The sequence below is a fragment of the Oncorhynchus mykiss genome, chromosome 7 (genome assembly GCF_013265735.2).
Source record: "Oncorhynchus mykiss isolate Arlee chromosome 7, USDA_OmykA_1.1, whole genome shotgun sequence".
In the NCBI taxonomy this organism is placed as follows: domain Eukaryota; kingdom Metazoa; phylum Chordata; class Actinopteri; order Salmoniformes; family Salmonidae; genus Oncorhynchus; species Oncorhynchus mykiss.
This window is the reverse complement of record NC_048571.1, coordinates 53,890,147-53,909,484: the sequence shown is the minus strand read 5'-3', so window position 1 is coordinate 53,909,484 and position 19,338 is coordinate 53,890,147. Positions and strand designations below refer to the sequence as shown.

At 42.3% G+C, this 19,338-nt stretch overlaps 1 protein-coding gene across 9 annotated transcripts in view; it reads right to left on the bottom strand.

Moving 5' to 3' along the window:
- The window catches only part of LOC110528000 (ephrin type-B receptor 2), a 160,718-nt gene extending 141,608 nt beyond the window's left edge, over positions 1-19,110 (bottom strand). For all 9 annotated transcript variants that reach the window (XM_036983536.1, XM_036983541.1, XM_036983539.1 and 6 more), the window contains exon 1: positions 18,936-19,110. In XM_036983536.1, the coding sequence (XP_036839431.1) occupies positions 18,936-18,987 (52 nt within the window). In that variant the 5' untranslated portion in view covers positions 18,988-19,110. The remainder of the gene's footprint in view (positions 1-18,935) is intronic.
- Between the last annotated feature and the right edge of the window lie 228 nt (positions 19,111-19,338).

Below are 19,338 nucleotides of genomic sequence, written 5' to 3'. Positions count from 1 at the left end.
AGAAAATACTGTTTCAAGGAGACTGAAACTGCTGTTTTCACTGAACAGACTTGGGACAGAAGGAGAGAAAGATGGCAGCCAACGTGCTGTTTTGAAGTGCAGATCCTTTTGTTCTGAGAGTGGGCCATGGAGAAGTGCCCTCCAGCTAGCCAACATGAGTGGGACACCAGAAAAGTTGTATACACTCCTTTTGTCAGATGAAGGATTAGATGCTGTGATTCTCATGATTCTGTAGAACTAACCACAATTGGGCAATGTGGTTTGGCATCTAAACCCATATCTTCATCTTTCTTCTCTCCTTGAGTGGCATTCACTTTCTGAAATGCAGCACCTGAGATTCAAATGGAAACTTGAGTCAGAGTGCCAGTTACAGGGCAAGTAGTACTTAGTACCCAACTACAGGGCACGTAGTACTTTCCCAACTAACAATTATTCCAACTAAGTTCCAACCTTGATTTATCCCGTTTTCTGAGAAAACATTCCAAGAACCCCAATGGGACGTTCCATGAAAGTTGAATTACTCGTAAATTAATTAACACAATTCCTTTGTCATTGTCAGAACATTTCTGGACATCAGGATTAACTAAAAGTGTTCAATAATGTTATCATCCAGCCAAATGACAATCTGATCAAAAGCTCCCGGAGATTGTTTTCAATTGAGTTACAGAAATGTTTTAGCTGCAAGACTAGAGTTCTTGAAATCATTATGAGGTTTGTAAGACCAGTAATGTGTCATATGTTGCTTAATAAATCAGGCATAGTCTAATTTAATTATTGATGCTGATGGAGATTCTAGTTGTACAGCTGTCTACTGCATGTCCAACATACACATTATTTGAAAAAAATCCTTAAGAGTTTGCAGCCAAAAGGCTTTGGCATCAATCAGACAAATACATTAGGAACATGATCCATTAACTGTGTTGAACTTGGAAATATACATTGTATTTTGTAAACTGTAGTCATAGATGAAGCTGAATAACAGAAACCACTAGACCACTTCATACCAGCTACATTTTAACCTTGACAGTGTTGTATCAATATTGTATATACCAAGTTGCCACAGTACTGTTCATGGGATGTCAAGACACCTCACATAACTGACATGTCTAATCTAATCCATAGGAAGCTGTTTTACTAAATAGGCTAAGTGTCATACATGGCTGTGTAGACAACACGTTTAAATGAGCTTTTCAAAAGAGGCTTTGAATATCTATGTCAAATGTCTCACTTCCCTGATCACTGAGAGTACTAACCTTAAGCCAGCTCGAATCCTCAATCTGATACTCTCAATCGAGCAGCAGAATCATTATTGTCAAGTCTATTCAGTAACGTCAACATTCAGAAGAGTCTAGGGAAAGATAAGTCTGCAACTAAGGGGGCTGCTGAATCTTAGCCATATTACCAGTCTATATGTTGGTGATGTTCTCACCATGCAACATTTGCTCTTTAACTATGCAACAGTGGTTCCTCAACTCAGACACACACTAGGCTGCAATGACACGCAATTGCACTGCATGGATAAAGCAACATATAATAATACCCTACAACAATGTTTAGATCATTTATATAACTGCATTTACATATCTACTAAAATGTATTGCCAGAGAGAGAGAGAAAGAGAGAGGGAGAGAGAGTATGTACTTATTTAAGGTCATTACAAAATGGGCATTGAAATTGGCAGTCTATCGCACAAATAGACAGATTCAGGGCCTGTTTGTCATTGCTTTAAAAAGCTTTCTGTGAAGACATATCCATCAACACTCTACTTCAACAGTATGTTTGGTAGACTGAGGCAGAAATCATACTTGGATCTGAAATAAACAAAACATACAACCAAGCATCATTGCAAAGTCTCAAATTATGTAGATGGTATACATATTTGGTGAAAAATATATATTTTAATTGAGTCACTCACTATTCAGTGTGTGGTGGTGACTAACCGACAAGTGTGAACGTTAGGTGACAAAATATGAGTTAAAAGAGCAGCTTTAATCCGGCCTTGTGTTCACACCTAGTCTAATCCTGCTCCAGGCCTCTTGACTTCCATGCTAACACCATAATGCCCAGAAAGCATTGTAGACAGGTGTTGAGTTAGTCATAAGGAAAGTGTGTGAGTGTAAGAGCGTATGTGTATATTTGTGAGTATGAACATAGGCGTGTTGAGTTTGTGCAAATGCCAGAAGCTTGTCTGTCCACAGGAAAACCACCATAAGATTTAGAATGTCTATTTCTAAAAAGTAGGACAGCTTACCATAAACACCAAGACCAAAAGGAAATACTTTTGCATGATCTATTGGTTTGTTGGTTTATGTTGTGGGCAGCAACGCTAAATCACATGACACTACAGTATTCAACCATGCTTTCCCATGCTCTTTGAGGCTAAGCATCATACTGTAATAAAGTGAAGTAACATTCTGAGGTAACACTCTATGGAAAACAGTTGAATATGTCCAGGGAGTTGTGCTGCTGCCAGAGTAAGGGTTTAAGCCTGGTACTCTCTGAGTCTCTACTCATTCCTCTTACTTGACAGCAGGGTTGTGGTCAGCCAGGGGTGGGAGGAGGGGGAGGGGGGGGGGGGGAGCTATAATGCTACCTATATGCCATCACTCAACGCAGTGGCAGGTACCGAGTGGGTTTAGCCAACCCCTCTGACATGCATTCTGTCAAAACTGTGCAGGGACAGGGACGCAGGTCTAACCCCAAACATGTTTCTTCAATCACTCCAAGAGGCAGGCTTCCAACAGCAAGTCCATCAAGGGACTTATACAGTCACTACACTTGCATGCAACTCATGCCACACAACACCAATGGCTTGTGAAAAAAAATGTACTGTTTGGGAAGAGGCAAGGTTAAACTATTTAAAGTTAGATTTACATATGCAGGACTCTTGGTAATGAAGCTCTGTTGAGACATGAGAAAATAATCTAATCATTATAGTAAAAAAATATAATTTAAAAAAGCATATTTGTAAAGAGAAGTTAGCTCCACCTGTGTATGCTATGAAATTGATGCACACACTGATTCGCTGAGGGAATTTCAAGAGAAAATATAAAATACACTGTCAGTTTTAATCAGACGTATGTGAGTGCTCTGTAAATAGCACAATGATGTGTCTCGGTTCCAAACCAGTTGTTTCCTGTTTGTATGATATCCTTTTTTTTGTAAAAGCTTTCTGCAAGAGTTGTTCCTTCGTCATTCAGTCCACAACTCAAAACGTAAGAGCCATGGCTGTTGTTAACTTAAAAAGGACTGATGGATGGTGGGTATAAGGGGTGCTCCACTGATATAAATGTCAGCTTGCGTTATCTACAGATAAAGTTGTTTGGTCCACATGAATAATAACATTCTACACATTTAACCATATCATATGACTTATTCATTTCATTTAACACTCTCGGCTGGATCGCTGCATTGATTTCACAGCCACAGCAGGCCTCCTGAGATTCTCCATGGATTTCCCAGCTGCCCTTCCAAATGATCCACCGTGAATACTATCTGAAATGTTGAGCCTGAGGAAGGTATTGAAAATAGTCATCACTCCTCAAATCCTTATATTGTGCTCCTGTTTCAGTGAGCTGTGTTACCTCATGGCTACAATGATCCCTAGACATAGACATGGTTTCATCGAGCCCAGTGGACACGTATTGCTGTCTTTGGCTTCTCTCAAAACGTGGTGTGAGTTTTAGGGGTAGTGTTTCCTACAGGGTAGAAGTTAGAGTAAAATAACAATGAATACATGGTTGGAACAAGAGCACGACATGAATTTACGGCCTCAGTGGGAGTCATTACAACTGCACGTCTGACAGATCCTGCTGCCAATCGGCCTCATCCTGAACCTGCTTGCTGAGAGTTGATTATGCAAATGCACATGTGCTTACTCTGTCGAATAGAGTGTTTATCATACAAGCTATTAAAAGGGAAATTGTAATGACCCCTCATTGATGTTATCCTTATAATGTTGCTAAGGGTTAAATATTTGCTAAGCTTGTGCTATTGATTAGGGCTCTAAGCCTTTGCAGATTGATGAGGGAGCTCCATATGGGGTTGTCTGGAGCAGTCTGAGAATTCTAAAAGGAGGTGATTACCTCAACCCACTATAATGACTTCCATTTCTGATTGTGTTAAAAAATATATGAGAATTCTTGGTAATTGCAGATCAAACTCAGCAATTCCAATCAATATGAATAGCTTTGCGGTAATAAATACAGGCAGAAAGAATAACAGTAACTGTCACACCCTGGTCAAAGTATTTTGTGTTTATCTTTATTTATTTGGTCAGGCCAGGGTGTGGCATGGGTTTTTGTATGTGGTGTGTATGTATGGGGATTGTAGCTAGTGGGGTGTTCTAGCTAAGTCTATGGCTGTCTGAAGTGGTTCTCAATCAGAGGCAGGTGTTTATCGTTGTCTCTGATTGGGAACCATATTTAGGCAGCCATATTCTTTGAGTTTGTCGTGGGTGATTGTCCTTAGTGTCCTGATGTCATTGTTCTGTGTTAGGTTACACAAGTATAGGCTGTTTCGGTTTTCGTTAAGTTTATTGTTTTGATAGTGTTTGTGTTTAGTGTGTTACTTCATTAAACATGGATTGCAATAGACATGCCGCATTTTGGTCCGACTCTCCTTCTCATCAAGAAAACCGTTACAGAATCACCCACCACAAAGGGACCAAGCAGCGTGTCAACAGGCAGGAACAGCCCAAAGTGGAGTACAATATGGACTATACTTCTTGGGAGGAGATAGACAGGTGGGCGGTCGACCCAGGGAGAGTGCCGGAGCCCGCCTGGGATTCGATGGAGCAGTGCGCGGAAGGATATAGGAGAATGGAGTTTGCGAAGCAAGCAAGGCGGCGCGGACGGAGGCCCCATAGTCAGCCCCAAAAATTTCTTGGGGGGGGGCTCAGGGAGAGTGTGGCAGAGTCAGGAGCCAGACCTGAGCCAACTCTCCCTGTTTATCGTGAGGAGCCAAGGAGGAGACCAGAACCAGAGCCGGTGTTGGAGGTGAGCGAAACAGAGACTGTGAAGGAGTTAATGGCGAAATTGGAGGAGAGAGAAATGAGGGAGTTGCTGTGTTGGTGTTTTAAACATGGAATTCGCCCGACGGAGCGTGTCGGGGATTTGATGGCACCTGGGTCAGCGCTCCATACTCGTCCTGAGGTGCGTGTTAGTCGGCTGGTGAAGATGGTGCCAGTCTCACGTACCAGGCCTCCTGTGCACCTCCCTAGCCTTGCACGTCCTGTGCCAGCACCGCTCTCAAGATCTCCAGTACGCCTTCACGGTCTAACCCATCCTGTGCCACCTCCACACCCCAGCCCTCCGGTAGCAGCTCCCCGCACCAGGCTTCCTGTGCGTGTCCTCGGCCCAGTACCACCAGTGCCAGCACCACGCATCAGGCCTATAGTGCGCCTCGCCTGTCCAGCGCTGTCGGAGCCCTCCTCCTCTCCAGCGCTGTCGGAGTCTCCCGCCTGTTTAGCGCTGTTAGAGCCTTCCTTCTCTACAGCGCTGCCGGAGTCTCCCGCCTGTTCAGAACTGCCAGTTAGCATAGAGCTGCCAGTTAGCATAGAGCTGCCAGTTAGCATAGAGCTGCCAGTTAGCATAGAGCTGCCAGTCTGCAAGGAGCTGCCAGTCTGCAAGGAGCTGCCAGTCTGCATAGAGCTGCCAGTCTGCAAGGAGCTGCCAGTCTGCAAGGAGCCGCCAGAGCTGCCTGTCTGCAGGATGCCGCCAAAGCTGCCAGTCTGCAAGGAGCCGCCAGAGCTGCCAGTCTGCAAGGAGCCGCCAGAGCTGCCAGTTAGCATGGAGCAGCCAGGGCCGCCAGTCAGCATGGAGCAGCCAGGGCCGCCAGTCAGCATGGAGCAGCCAGGGCCGCCAGTCAGCATGGAGCAGCCAGGGCCGCCAGTCAGCATGGAGCAGCCAGGGCCGCCAGTCAGCATGGAGCAGCCAGTCAGCATGGAGCAGCCAGTCAGCATGGAGCAGCCAGAGCAGCCAGTCAGCATGGAGCAGCCAGAGCTGCCAGTCAGCATGGAGCAGCCAGTCAGCATGGAGCAGCCAGTCAGCATGGAGCAGCCAGTCAGCATGGAGCAGCCAGAGCTGCCAGTCATCATGGAGCAGCCAGTCAGCATGCCAGATCTGCCAGTCGACCAGACTCTCCCAGATCTGCCAGTCGACCAGACTCTTCCAGATCTGCCAGTCGACCAGACTCTTCCAGATCTGCCAGTCGACCAGACTCTTCCAGATCTGCCAGTCGACCAGACTCTTCCAGATCTGCCAGTCGACCAGACTCTTCCAGATCTGCCAGTCGACCAGACTCTTCCAGATCTGCCAGTCGACCAGACTCTTCCAGATCTGCCAGCCGACCAGACTCTTCCAGATCTGCCAGCCGACCAGAGTCTTCCAGATCTGCCAGCCGACCAGAGTCTTCCAGATCTGCCAGCCGACCAGAGTCTTCCAGATCTGCCAGCCAGCCAGGATCTGGTAGATTCATCAACCTGCCTGAGCTTCCTCTCACTCCTGAGCTTCCTCTCACTCCTGAGCTTCCCCTCAGTTCCGAGCTGCCTCAGTCCCGAGCTGCCCCTCAGTCCCGATCTGCTCCTCAGTCCAGTGGGGTTCTGGGTGAGGACTACTAGGCCATGGTCGGCGGCGAGGGTGGACTATCCAGGGACGCGAGGAGAAGGGACTAAGACATTGATTGAGTGGGGTCCACGTCCCGCGCCGGAGCCGCCACCATGGACAGACGCCCACCCGGACCCTCCCTATTGTTTTGAGGTGCGTTCGGGAGTCCGCACCTTAGGGGGGGGGTTCTGTCACACCCTGGTCAAAGTATTTTGTGTTTATCTTTATTTATTTGGTCAGGCCAGGGTGTGGCATGGGTTTTTGTATGTGGTGTGTATGTATGGGGATTGTAGCTAGTGGGGTGTTCTAGCTAAGTCTATGGCTGTCTGAAGTGGTTCTCAATCAGAGGCAGGTGTTTATCGTTGTCTCTGATTGGGAACCATATTTAGGCAGCCATATTCTTTGAGTTTGTCGTGGGTGATTGTCCTTAGTGTCCTGATGTCATTGTTCTGTGTTAGGTTACACAAGTATAGGCTGTTTCGGTTTTCGTTAAGTTTATTGTTTTGATAGTGTTTGTGTTTAGTGTGTTACTTCATTAAACATGGATTGCAATAGACACGCCGCATTTTGGTCCGACTCTCCTTCTCATCAAGAAAACCGTTACAGTAACATTGAGAGAGAGAAAAAGAGAGAGACTCTTTAAGCTCCGATATGAATGACATGGAAGAAAAAGTCCAATCTGGAAAACTCTCTGAAGCCATCTTAAATCCTCAAAGCAAAACTGCCGTAAAGTCCATCACACCCCACCTGCCACCCCTAGGTAATGGTAAAACCCCTGTGTGCATACCAGGGCTAAGTCTGTGCAGAGAATTAGCCTCTCTGGCCTGGGGCAGTCCTGAGTAATTGGAATACAGCCGATTAACTGCTAAGAAGAAGTGCAATTACCACTCTGTCCATTTTAGCACTTTATTTCTCTCCTCCTGGCTGCTCTCGTCTCTTACTCTTCCAGGTTATCAAAATGGCCCCTGCTTCTTTAACTGTCTACAGTACAACATGCCTCTGTGGCCACATCTAACACTGTGTAATTTCAGCCAAGAGTTAGGTTGATACCCCTGATGTTACAGTACCTTTCACCAATCTGACTGTCTGAACTGTAGCTAACTGGAGCCCTTTGAGCATTTGAGAGGTTTTACAATTGACTTATGCTGTATCTGAATTAATCTGGGAACAACAAAACATTAGCTCCTGCTCTCTGAATGCAGTCAAGTCACAGCCACGGGCCAAATCAGTTCATTATCTCTGTTAATTCCCTTTGCACTAGGCTAATGCAGTTAGATACCAACAAAAATCTCCCGTATCACACTTAATAACGGTTTCATAATAATGTTCTCTCTTTTTTTGCCTTTTAAATGTACTGTCCTCCGATTAGCTATCTATAATATCAGGTATTTGATTCCGAAAAATCAACAATGATTGCATGACCATAGGGGGAAGTTATCATGTGTGGTACATACGTAAATATTGAGCCTTCGGTAGAGTCGTTGAGTCTTCACAATAGAACTACATGTACAGTAGGAACAAGAGTGCTGATCCCACAAGAAGGCAACAACCCACAGTACATCTGCTCTACTGTACCATTACACATTGGTGCTCAACCTCCCTGTACAATAACTAAAGACAAGCATCATCTGTTACAGGACACCAGGTCCTTCCCAGCTCACACTAATCAGATAAAACTCACGTCAGCTCACTGGAAATCATGTCAGGGTGCTCTGTCTGTACCAGAGAGTGAGACTGATAGGTATGTTCTGGCAGGACAGGAGTAGTGGAGGACCTTTGTCTGTGTGTCTGCATATTGGCGCGGAGCAAAGCAGAACCGAGCAGCTCACCGTGGCTAGCCAGCCAGTGAGGGCGAGGGCAGGGGGAGACCCAATGTTAGTGTGCTTCCCTCGGAAGAGGAAAACGACGACCCATGCTGGGCCCATTACTACCGACGGGGGCTGAAATCGGTCATATCTGCTGCAGCTTACATAGAGTCTAGCGAGCCCAGTCCCCACTGAGGGAGGCGTCACACTGCTGATATGGCGACCGCTGGAAAGACAGCGGGGACAGAGAGAGAGGGGCAAGACTGTGTGTGTGGGGGGTGCGCGCGAGAGAGAAAGAAAGAAAGAAAGAGAAAAACTGAGATATAGGAAAAGAGAAAGAGACAGAGAGAAAAACAAAAAGGCAGATGTCACGTGGGTCCAGAGGAACTGATAGATGGGATGTGCAGCGCAGCAGAGGCAACGGTTCAGGTGGAAAAGGCTTCCCTTTGTGATGCAGATGGCAACGCAATCAGCCTTTCTTTGTCTCCGCCGATGGGCTCTGCTCCCGGGGACACTGAGAGCCAGACACTAATCCGCTGGGTTTGTGTTCTGTGGGCCCGTTCAGCGAGGCAGTGGCACAGTACCTGGGGTGTGTATGGAGGGCAGCTCGGTGACCAGGTCTGACCTCTCTCAGGATATGCTCCTCCTCACTTGGCTTGACACCAGCTGCATTTACCCTCTGAGCTCAATTCAAATGAAGGTATAGAAGCTGTGAGATTTATGCTTTCAAATATGCATAACAATGCAGGCAACAAGGAGGGAGCTCATCATCTTGAGTTTTTAGTGTAGCATGTGACATGCTGGGGATTTGTCATTTGTAAATCAAGAAGTTGTGATTGAAACATTTAAACTATATATTAACATTATCCTGAATCTAGGTTCCTGAACAATTGGTATAACAATGTTATACCTGTAAAGGTACACATTAGGTTGCTTTTGTAGTTTCTATTGAATGTATACAGTTAAAAATAACAAGATATAGCCCACAGGGATGAGGTACTGGCCAGAAACTGTGCTCCCATTGAATAAACTCCTTACCTCTGTGTAGCAACCCTAACATCATTAGCTGAACTAATTATCAACCACATTCTGTTTGACATTCAGTGTTGAGAGGTATGAAGCTTGGAAGATAATATAATTATATCCAACATGATAATTATACCTATCTGTCTCAGAAATGATGCATTCAATCTGACTAATCTTCAATATACAGTGCCCTCCACTATTTGTTGGCCTTTATTTAACTAGGCAAGTCAGTTAGGAACAAATTCTTATTTACAATGACGGCCTACCCCGGCCAAAACCTAACGATGGTGGGCCAATTGTGCGCCGCCCTATGGGACTCCCAATCACGGCCGGTTGTGATACAGCCTGGAACCAACCAAGGGTCTGTAGTGACGCCTCTAGCACTGAGATGCAGTGCCTTAGACCGCTGCGCCACTCGGGAGCACCCCAAATAATATTGGCACCTTTGGTAAATATGAGAAAAAAATGGCGGTGAAAAAAAAATATTTGCTGTTTGTCTTCTACTTTCATTCAAATTATTCACAAATATCAAACCTTTAACTGAAGTAAAATTATTGAAAAAATACCTGTGAAATAAATGCTTTTCTCCAAAACGTGTCACAATTATTACTTCCTGTTCCACTGGGGTATAAATATGAGGTGACACACAGGCTAAGTTCCCAAGGTCATCCATCACTATGGGAAAGACCCGAGAAAACAGCAATGATGTGCGACAAAAGGTTGTTGAGCTGGACAAATCAGGAAATGGTTAGAAGAAAATAACAGTTGAAAATGCCCATTTCCACTATCAGGTCAATACTTAAGAAGTTTAAAGCAACTGGAGATGTTAACAATCAGCCTGGAAGAGGACGTTTGTCTATATTGACCACACGCACAGTGAGGAGGATGGTTCGAGTGGCCAAAAAATCTCCAAGAATCACAACTGGAGACGTTAGTTGGGTCTTGGGGTCAGAAAGTATCCAAAACTTCCATCAGACGCCACCTACATAACCACAAGTTGTTTGGGAGGGTTGCCATATACAAGCCTTTGCTGTCATCAAACAACAGACTCAAGCGCCTACAGTTTTCCAAACGTTACTGGAATTTTCAATGGGCCCGGGTTCTATGGTTAGATGAGACCAAAATAGAGCTGAGGTGGGTTTGGTGTATTCAGAAAGATAGCCATACAAAAAAGTACATCATCCCCACTGTGAAGTATGGTGGTGGATCTTTGATGTTGTGGGACTGTTTTTCTTGCAAAGGCCCTGGACAACTTGTTAAGATACATGGTATCATGGACTCCATCAAGTACCAGCAGATATTAAATCAAAACCTGACTACGTCTGCTAGGAAGCTTAAACAGGGCGGTGGTTGGATCTCCCAACAGGACAATGATCCAAAGCACACCTCAAAATCAACACAAAAATGGTTCACTGACCACAGAATCAAGGTTTTAACATGGCCATCCCAATCCCGTGACCTAAACCCCATAGAAAGCATGTGGGATGAGCAGAAGAGGAGAGTCCACAAGTGTGGACCTCGGAATCTGAAGGATCTGGAGAGATTCTGTATGGGGGAATGGTCTCAGATCCCTTGCCATGTGTTCTCCAACCTCTTTACGCATTATAGGAGAAGACTCAGAGCTGATATCTGTTATCTTGGCAAAGGAAAAAATATTTGTTTTATGATTAAAATGTATTATTTCTTTCAATTATTTTACTTTAATTAAAGGTTAGATTTGTGTGAATATTTTGAATGAAAGACCAAGAGGATAAACAATAAAGAAAAACATTTCACAGCCTGTTTTGCTCATATTTACCAAGGTTACCAATATTAGTGCAGGGCACTGCAAGCCCTAACAGTGCCATACAATGTTAGGTTGAAAAAAGGGGGCATTAGTCATAGTGTCTAGATTGTCTCACTTTTAGACAAAACACATTTTCTGACAACAGGCTAAAACAATTATAGCCCTAGGGTAGAACAACACACCTACACTTTAACCACTGCTAGAAAAACAAAACCCAAGACCAATAATTCAAGTGATCCTCAGTAAAGAATACAATTGAATGTAAAGTATAGGTGCTCAATTGTCCACATTCCACAGTACCTCTAGTGTTGACAAACCTGTTTGTGTTGAAATTCTACACTTAGAACTATTCAATTGTATTTTTCCAACTGAGCTTATGTTGTGCACAGTTAACCGTTCTGAGGCAAGCCATAAAAAAGCATATTGGGAATAGTCAAATCAAATTGTATTAGTCACACCGAATACAACAGGTGTAGTAGAACTTACAGTGAATTGCTTACTTACGAGCCCCTAACCAACAATGCCGTTTCAAAAAAGTACAGATAAGAATAAGAGATAAAAGCAACAAGTAATTAAAGAGCAGCAGTAAAATAAAAATAACAAGCGAGACTATATACAGGGGGGTATCGATACAGAGTCAATGTGCGCGGGCACCGGTCAGTTGAGGTAGTATGTACATGTAGGTAGAGTTGTTAAAGTGACTATGCACAGATGACAACAGAGAGTAGCAGTGGTGTAAAGAGGGGGTGAGGGGGGGGGGGGGGGGGGGGGAGCACTGCAAATAGTCTGGGTAGCCATTTTACTAGATGTTCAGGAGTCTTATGGCTTGGGGGTAGAAGCTGTTTAGAAGCCTCTTGGACCTAGACTTGGCGCTCCGGTACCGCTTACCGTGCGGTAGCAGAGAGAACAGTCTATGACTAGAGTGGCTGGAGTCTTTGACAATTTTTAGGGCCTTCCTCTGACACCGCCTGATATAGAGGTCCTGGATGGCAGGAAGCTTGGCTCGATGTATCCCAGTAAGGAACTTGAAGCTTTCAACCTCCTCCACTGCAGCCCCGTCGATGAGAATGGGGGCGTGCTCAGTCCTCTTTTTCCTGTAGTCCACAATCGTCTCCTTTGCCTTGATCACGTTGAGGGAGAGGTTGAAAATAAATGTTTCCATCTAAACAAGGTTGCATGTAAACTAAAGAAATATCAAAGCATGACTATAAATCAACAGTTGTTGCTTGGAATTATTATAATCTAGCAATATACTGAAATGTATTATTTTTTTTATTTTTTTATGGTATGTTACCAAAGGGGGCAGGCTCTTTCTGACTGGCTCTTGATGAACAAATAGTAGAGTGAACATGGATGGAGAATGAGGCACTGATACATGCACGTAACAAAAGACAGCAGTTCAACATTTTGCCACAATGATGTCATCCCATGCAGAGAGAACACGTTTTTGTGAAACTGGCATCCCCTCTCGCCATCGGCCAACATCTCTGAGCCCCTTGGATACCCTGGCATTAAACCCATCCTCAAGGTAGCCTATGGATGTCCCCGAAATGTGACACGCAACCTCAAGTGAAACAACTGGTACCAGCACTAATTGAAATTTAGCATGCAAAGTGACAATGCCTGGGCCCTGGGCAGCATGGATTAGGTCTTGAATAGAGGCAGATTCTATTAAAGTCTACTGTGGTGGTTGGTGTACAGACGAGCTCCCTGCATCTGCTCATTGGGTAGACTAAGAAAACACAGGATTGTGTATGGTTGCTCATTTGACCTTGATTTAATCCCATTTTAGGGCCCTCCTCTCATAGGCTTTTGTTACTATTTCAAAAACCATAACGCCTCCATGTTAGGCTAACACTTCTAGTCCCCACGCAAGTACAAATTAAATGGGACTTGTGAATTTACATTTGAAAGCAGGTTTATATTGATTTGGCAGACTCAAAATGCAAATGTTCATAACTCTCTTCAAACAACACACAACAAAAAATACATTTTAGGATAAAACAGAGTAACAAAGAATGAAATACTGAAAGCACTTTGTTTTCTCTCAGGTTTCCACTGTAGCCTATTGGAGGAGGCAACTGCATTATGGCAGACAAACCTCTGGGGCTGCTTACTATCTCTAAGGGTGTTTTCACATAAGAAATTTGTGACTATTCTACAGAATACATTTTGCTTTCACAAGACCTGAAAATAACCGTTTCATGGTACGATTAGGAAGACGCACCTTCTACATGACGTTAACAAGCTAGCTTGTTTACAACGGGCAAAAGAGTACAATACCTGGTACTCAGGATTTGTTTCAGCTAGGGTTCATTTGCATTTCACACATGCTTTATTGTGAGGATCAGGTTACCAAACATTCCAGGATCCTGATCATAAGGGGATATCTGAACGCGCCCTAAGATATCGCTATGACATTTTCACTAGATACTAACAAAAAACAACTCCCTTCCTTAGATATGTAATCTGGATCCCAAGTTCTTTAACAGTGCCTCATCCATGGTGTCATCTCTACAACTGTCAGTTACCTAAACCCACAAATTATTGAGGCACGAGTTAGAAAGGTGGTGAAATATACTGTTGACTGTTTGTGCAATTTTGAATGTCGTGCGACGATTGAATTGAAATAAAAATCATGATTTCACACTGAATTAAATGGCTTCACTTTGTTACAATTATCATAACTCCACAAAAAAGCTAGTCAATAAACCGTGTTTATTCCAAATTTGGTTACTTTATTTTACAGTCCATTATTTACCCAGTATTTAACCAGTATTTACCCAGTATTTACCCAGTCCAGAGATAGGAGAAGGGTAATAAGACACACAATCAGATATAGAGAACCAAAGGTCTGGTACAGCCAAAAGCTTTGTGGTTAACTAATTCAATCAATGACTGACTAGATTTTATAATACTATGCCTGACCTTAAATAGCATGAAGAGTGAATGGACTTACACATACTTTCATGATAACACTTTATGACAGCCATGGTAAGATTTGCAAGATAAATGTTGTTTTGTTGTTGTTGTTGTTGATGATGATGCGCTCCATAGATACACCTGGTATGATGTAAGTAATGCACCTGCAGCTGATGCAAAGCTAAACAGAATGAGAAGATAAATACACAAGCATGCCTGGCTCTGCTGGAATAACAGGAGTTATCTTACTGAGCACCTCGATTCCATTTATTACAGCTTGCCTTCAAAAATGTCCCATAGGCCTACCGAGAAGATTTCATATCAACAGGGGCTTGCATTAAATCCACAATTCATGGTATTTTAGCCCAACAGCATCCCTGTCTTTTGGTTTAAAAGATAACTAGCTACATCACTCTCAAAATTTAACCACTCTGAAATCCATATACGAAGCTATGGTTGTTAGAGCTGTTGTAATGAGTATGATGGGAGACAGAGTGCTGGTTTCAAGTGCAGGGCGCAGCAGGTGTTTATTTAGTAAAGGACCACCAGAGGAGGCAGGTAGCAGGGTCCAGGGGCAGGCAGAAGGTCATACACAGGGAATCCAAAAAGGTAACAGTACAGGCAGGGGAAAAGGCTATAACGTAGTCCAAGAGATCAGGCAAGAGGTTGATGACAGGAAATCTGATAGGCAAAAGTACAGGCAGGGAATAGGCAAAAAAACATTGTTAGTAAAGATGGCCAAAACTATGATACACAGGAGGACTAATATGGGAAAAAACAGAGCTCCGAATAGAAAGATGTATCAAAACAGACAATACCTCACAATGATGGGGTGCAAAGAACTGAACTAAATAGTGTGTGTAAATGACATACAGGTGTGTGAATAGGTGATCAGGATTCAGGTGATTGGGATCTGGAGAGTGAGCTGTGTTCATGGGATCTATGTGTTTGAGAGTGTGAGCTGGAAAGTGGGCTCTAAAGTGAGCTGCGTTCAGAGGATGTATGTGTTTGAGAGTGTGAGTTGGAAGCAGACTTTACAGTTGTAGCTGAAAGAATATCACCTGTCATTAATAGAAAGTTCACCTGCTATGCCCAAGAAACGCTAAACAAAAGATAAAACATGAAACAATCTATGTTGTCCAAATACATTGAAAGATACGTAGGGCTAAATAATTAGCCTAACATAAACATAAAAGTGTAGCTATTTGTATTCTCTTCAATTGCTAGGCTATACAATTACGGTAGATATACAAACTTATTAGCTAGCTATTAAAATGATACATCAAAACACCCCAAAACATCTGTTATTTTTTTTAAATCACGATGCAATATAACCAACATTAGGCTTGATCTCAGAGATGTGCCGGAATGTCTATGGGTGTACTTGGACGTTAATTTTTATAAAACCCGACAGAAGAACCTTCGCCAAAGCAACCGTGTTCTGACATCAGAGCCGTCAATACGATTTACTTCAACGTTCCTCTCTGTCGCGTGTTGTTTTTTTTTTTATTAATGCTGCAGTGACCTCTTTTTCAACTCTCGATTTTTCATACGTGGCCTACTCCTGCAACTTCATTGGATGATCGGCTAGGGTGATACAAAGGGTAAGATGGGGGGCCTGTGATGGGTTGGAGATGAGACCAACCAGTCACGATACTGAAATACAATAAACATAACAAGTGTTGCTGGCTAATATTGCTTGAGAAATATGGGTTCGGCAATCAATACTTTTATCTTCAGTGATGTTGAATTGTAATGAATGACTATTCAATTATGTAAACAGAAACATGAAAAGGAGTAACTATTAGCCTAATTGTCTCTCCAGAAAGAAAACAGCATTTTCTTCCATAAAACCTTTGTCTGAACGTTCAAATATTTGTATTACATTGTAAATGACCAAGAAATAAATGTATTCTGAAAGAGAAAAGCAAAATAAATAGCTTCATTAATGACATATATTGGTTGCGACACAAATAAAATAGAAAACTCTTGATAAAATAGGCCTACCAAATGACATCATAATATGTGTATTAGCCTGCCACATTGCACAATACGAAACAAAGGCCTGTTTTTTATGGCGGTTTCTAAATATATTTTGCAGTCTCATACATCATCTAGCCACGTTTGCATTCCAGAAAGAGAAAACAGCATGCCACTCTATTCAACGCAATTGGTTGAAATACATTGGTCTGTAATTATTTGTCATGAAGCAGCTTCTATCCTACTGTCTGTGGTTCCACCTCACTCATGACCCTAGAGCCCGAAGACCGCTAACGGAGAAGAACTCCATTCTATCACTAACCTTATAAAGGCAAACACCCATGAGCTTTTTCCATTCAAGCTTTATTTTTCATTTCAGGTGAAAACTATGATGAACTAACTCAAACCGGAACATGTATAGTAAGAGTCTGGCCTTAAATAATTTACCTCCAGTAACATGTAGAAAACAATCCTCACTGAATTAAGATATGTTTATATAGAAAACAAAATAATAAGAATGAAATTGAAATAATAATAATAATAATAATATTATCAATAATATGAATTCATGATAACAATATAGTTGTTATAACAATATAACATATAATTGAAAATATAGCAGCTCAGGACAGGTTTCTATATATATATACACATAAAAAAAAAATATATATTTATATATAGTTGCTAGGTCACAAAGCCATTGTTTATAATATTCAAATTATTTTATAAATTGCGTATGAGTCTGGTTCCTAGACCCTGGGTCTTGCAAACAGTGTTTCTCTTATAGGTCAAATTATTATTTTGAATAAGGATAGAAAAAATATTTCCAAATGCTAAGCATCATCAACTACTAATTACAGTAAATGTTAAAAAATAATACATATATGTTGGTATTAGATGACAAGCAAAGGCATCTACTATTTTCATTGACAGAATGTAATGACAACTAAAAATTGTAGTTGTAAAAATATAGCATTTTACAATTATTATGTATAAATGTTCAGTGTGGAAATTCTTATGCTCAGACACAGATGCCTAAACACTACCATAGCATCGGGCCAGTAACCGAAAATGACGCTGTGGTTTGAATCTCTGACTAGGTGAAAACTCTGTCGATGTGCCCTTGAGCAAGGCACTAAACCCTAATTGCTCTTGTAAGTTGCTCTGGATAAGAGCTTCTGCTAAATCACTAAAATGTAAGTATTGATTTATTTTGCCAGTGCAACACAACATTGGATATGTGATGTGTATGGGCCTACCTACTCTACAACTATAAATGTCAACTGGAAAGTACAAATTCCCAGGCTTATTTCGGCCTGCCTATGTAACAATTTAGGCAACATCCTTTTCCAATATACCAGTTAAATGATATGCTGTTTGAAATATACCAAAGTTTTATTTATCAACTCTAAAGGACTAGCAAGGTATGTGGAGCACACTTCTCTTCAAAAACTACTATAGGCTACATGAAGATGGCATCCGCTTCTTATTCACTTAGTAGGCTAAGTACAGTAGGTTTTACAGCAGGGATCATCGATAGATTCAGCCGCATACCGATTTTTTCTTTAGGGTCAAGGCCAGAAAATAATTACAAAAAATATGGACAAAAAATTGACCGCAAGAAGCCCAAACTGATATAATATTTGACTAAAACAAAATGATTTCAACCCTTGTGCCTCTCTATTATGCGTGGGAATACTAGGGAGCAGATTTTCCTAATTAAAATCACTTGGAGCCGATTTCCTGGTGTTTTTAAACTCTTTTATGTCTAACAATGAAAATGTAAATTCATAATATATTTTTTAAAATAAATATATTTAGCTCAGAAAACTTTGGGTGCCAAATAAAACCACCCGCTGGCCGCCAGTTGGGGAACCCTGGTTTACAGAATGTATATATTTATGTTTGCAGGGAACGTATTTACATTGTGGTTGACATCCTACCGGTATGTAAGAGGTAGGCTCTACTCATTCTAAACCGCCAACACTCATCCCTTCAAAAGCAAACACAAGACTCGTGTTCTGTGACAAATCATCACACCAAAATAGCACATTAACTGAAGTGTAGATAATCAACCTACCGCCCTATTTTCAATCAAAAATGGATCGTGCTTGGTGGTTAAACATTGGTAGGTTACTGTAGCGCTCTGCTCTCATGAAGTCTGTTCCATTGTGCCACTGAACACGCTGCTCATCATAATTCACAAGAGAAACCTGTGTGCTCCGGCCAGTGCACAGCACAATTAGATGCTTCCATTTCCAACCAAATGATTAAGCTATACAACAGATGCCTCATTAATCAAATACAGAACTGTCCATACTAGACACAATCATCTTCAGGAAATGTATCGCCTACTGACTGTTGTTGGTTGTTCATGCTGCTATTTTACAAATTGCAGACAAGAGGAAAATCCATGCTGCTTTATAAAGTAGTCTAACGCGTTTACTTTAGTGTTGAAGGTTGAACTGTTTGAAATTATATAAACCTGGAGATGTATTGACTTGGCATGTATACAATGACATACAGTAGCCTAATAAACATATGGTATGTCCTTCATAACAAACAATAACCTACGTTCGGTTACCTGAGAGGATGAGGGCATGTTGGGTGCAACCCTCATTATAGCTATTGTTAATTATTTCAGTTCAAAAATCAAAGAAGCGGCTTGCCACAATGTAGTCCCCGGAACGTTCTGTGACAGAGGTGTGATTTTTGTCGTTTCAACTAGTCAACCACTCAACGTGCTGTGATCCGAAACTCTACAACCAGGTCGGCAAGACGTTTTTTAATGGAATTCAAACATGCTCTTACCTTCTACAGCTATAGCGGTGGGTATTATCCATAAAATCCATAGAATATCCATTATTGGTTTCTTTGGACGAAAGTGTTAAAAGCCCAGACATTCAAATAAAATAAGTCCTGAAAGCCATTGACAGCGAATGCTGGCGGAGATGAGCGGACCTTCACCTTCAATAGAGTAAACCAGACGCCATAGAAAATAACTCAAATCTGAACCAAGTTTGGGCGAAACCAAAAACAGCAGACCAAGGGGTGCCGTGTATATCACAGCATTATCCACGCTAAGAAAATTGCTCCACATCTCAAATTTAGGACATGTGCATATTGCATATATATATGATTTAAACCCTAAAATATATCATAATAAGCCTAGGACTTTTGTTTTTGCTTGTAGTTGTTGATCATGTCACGCTCT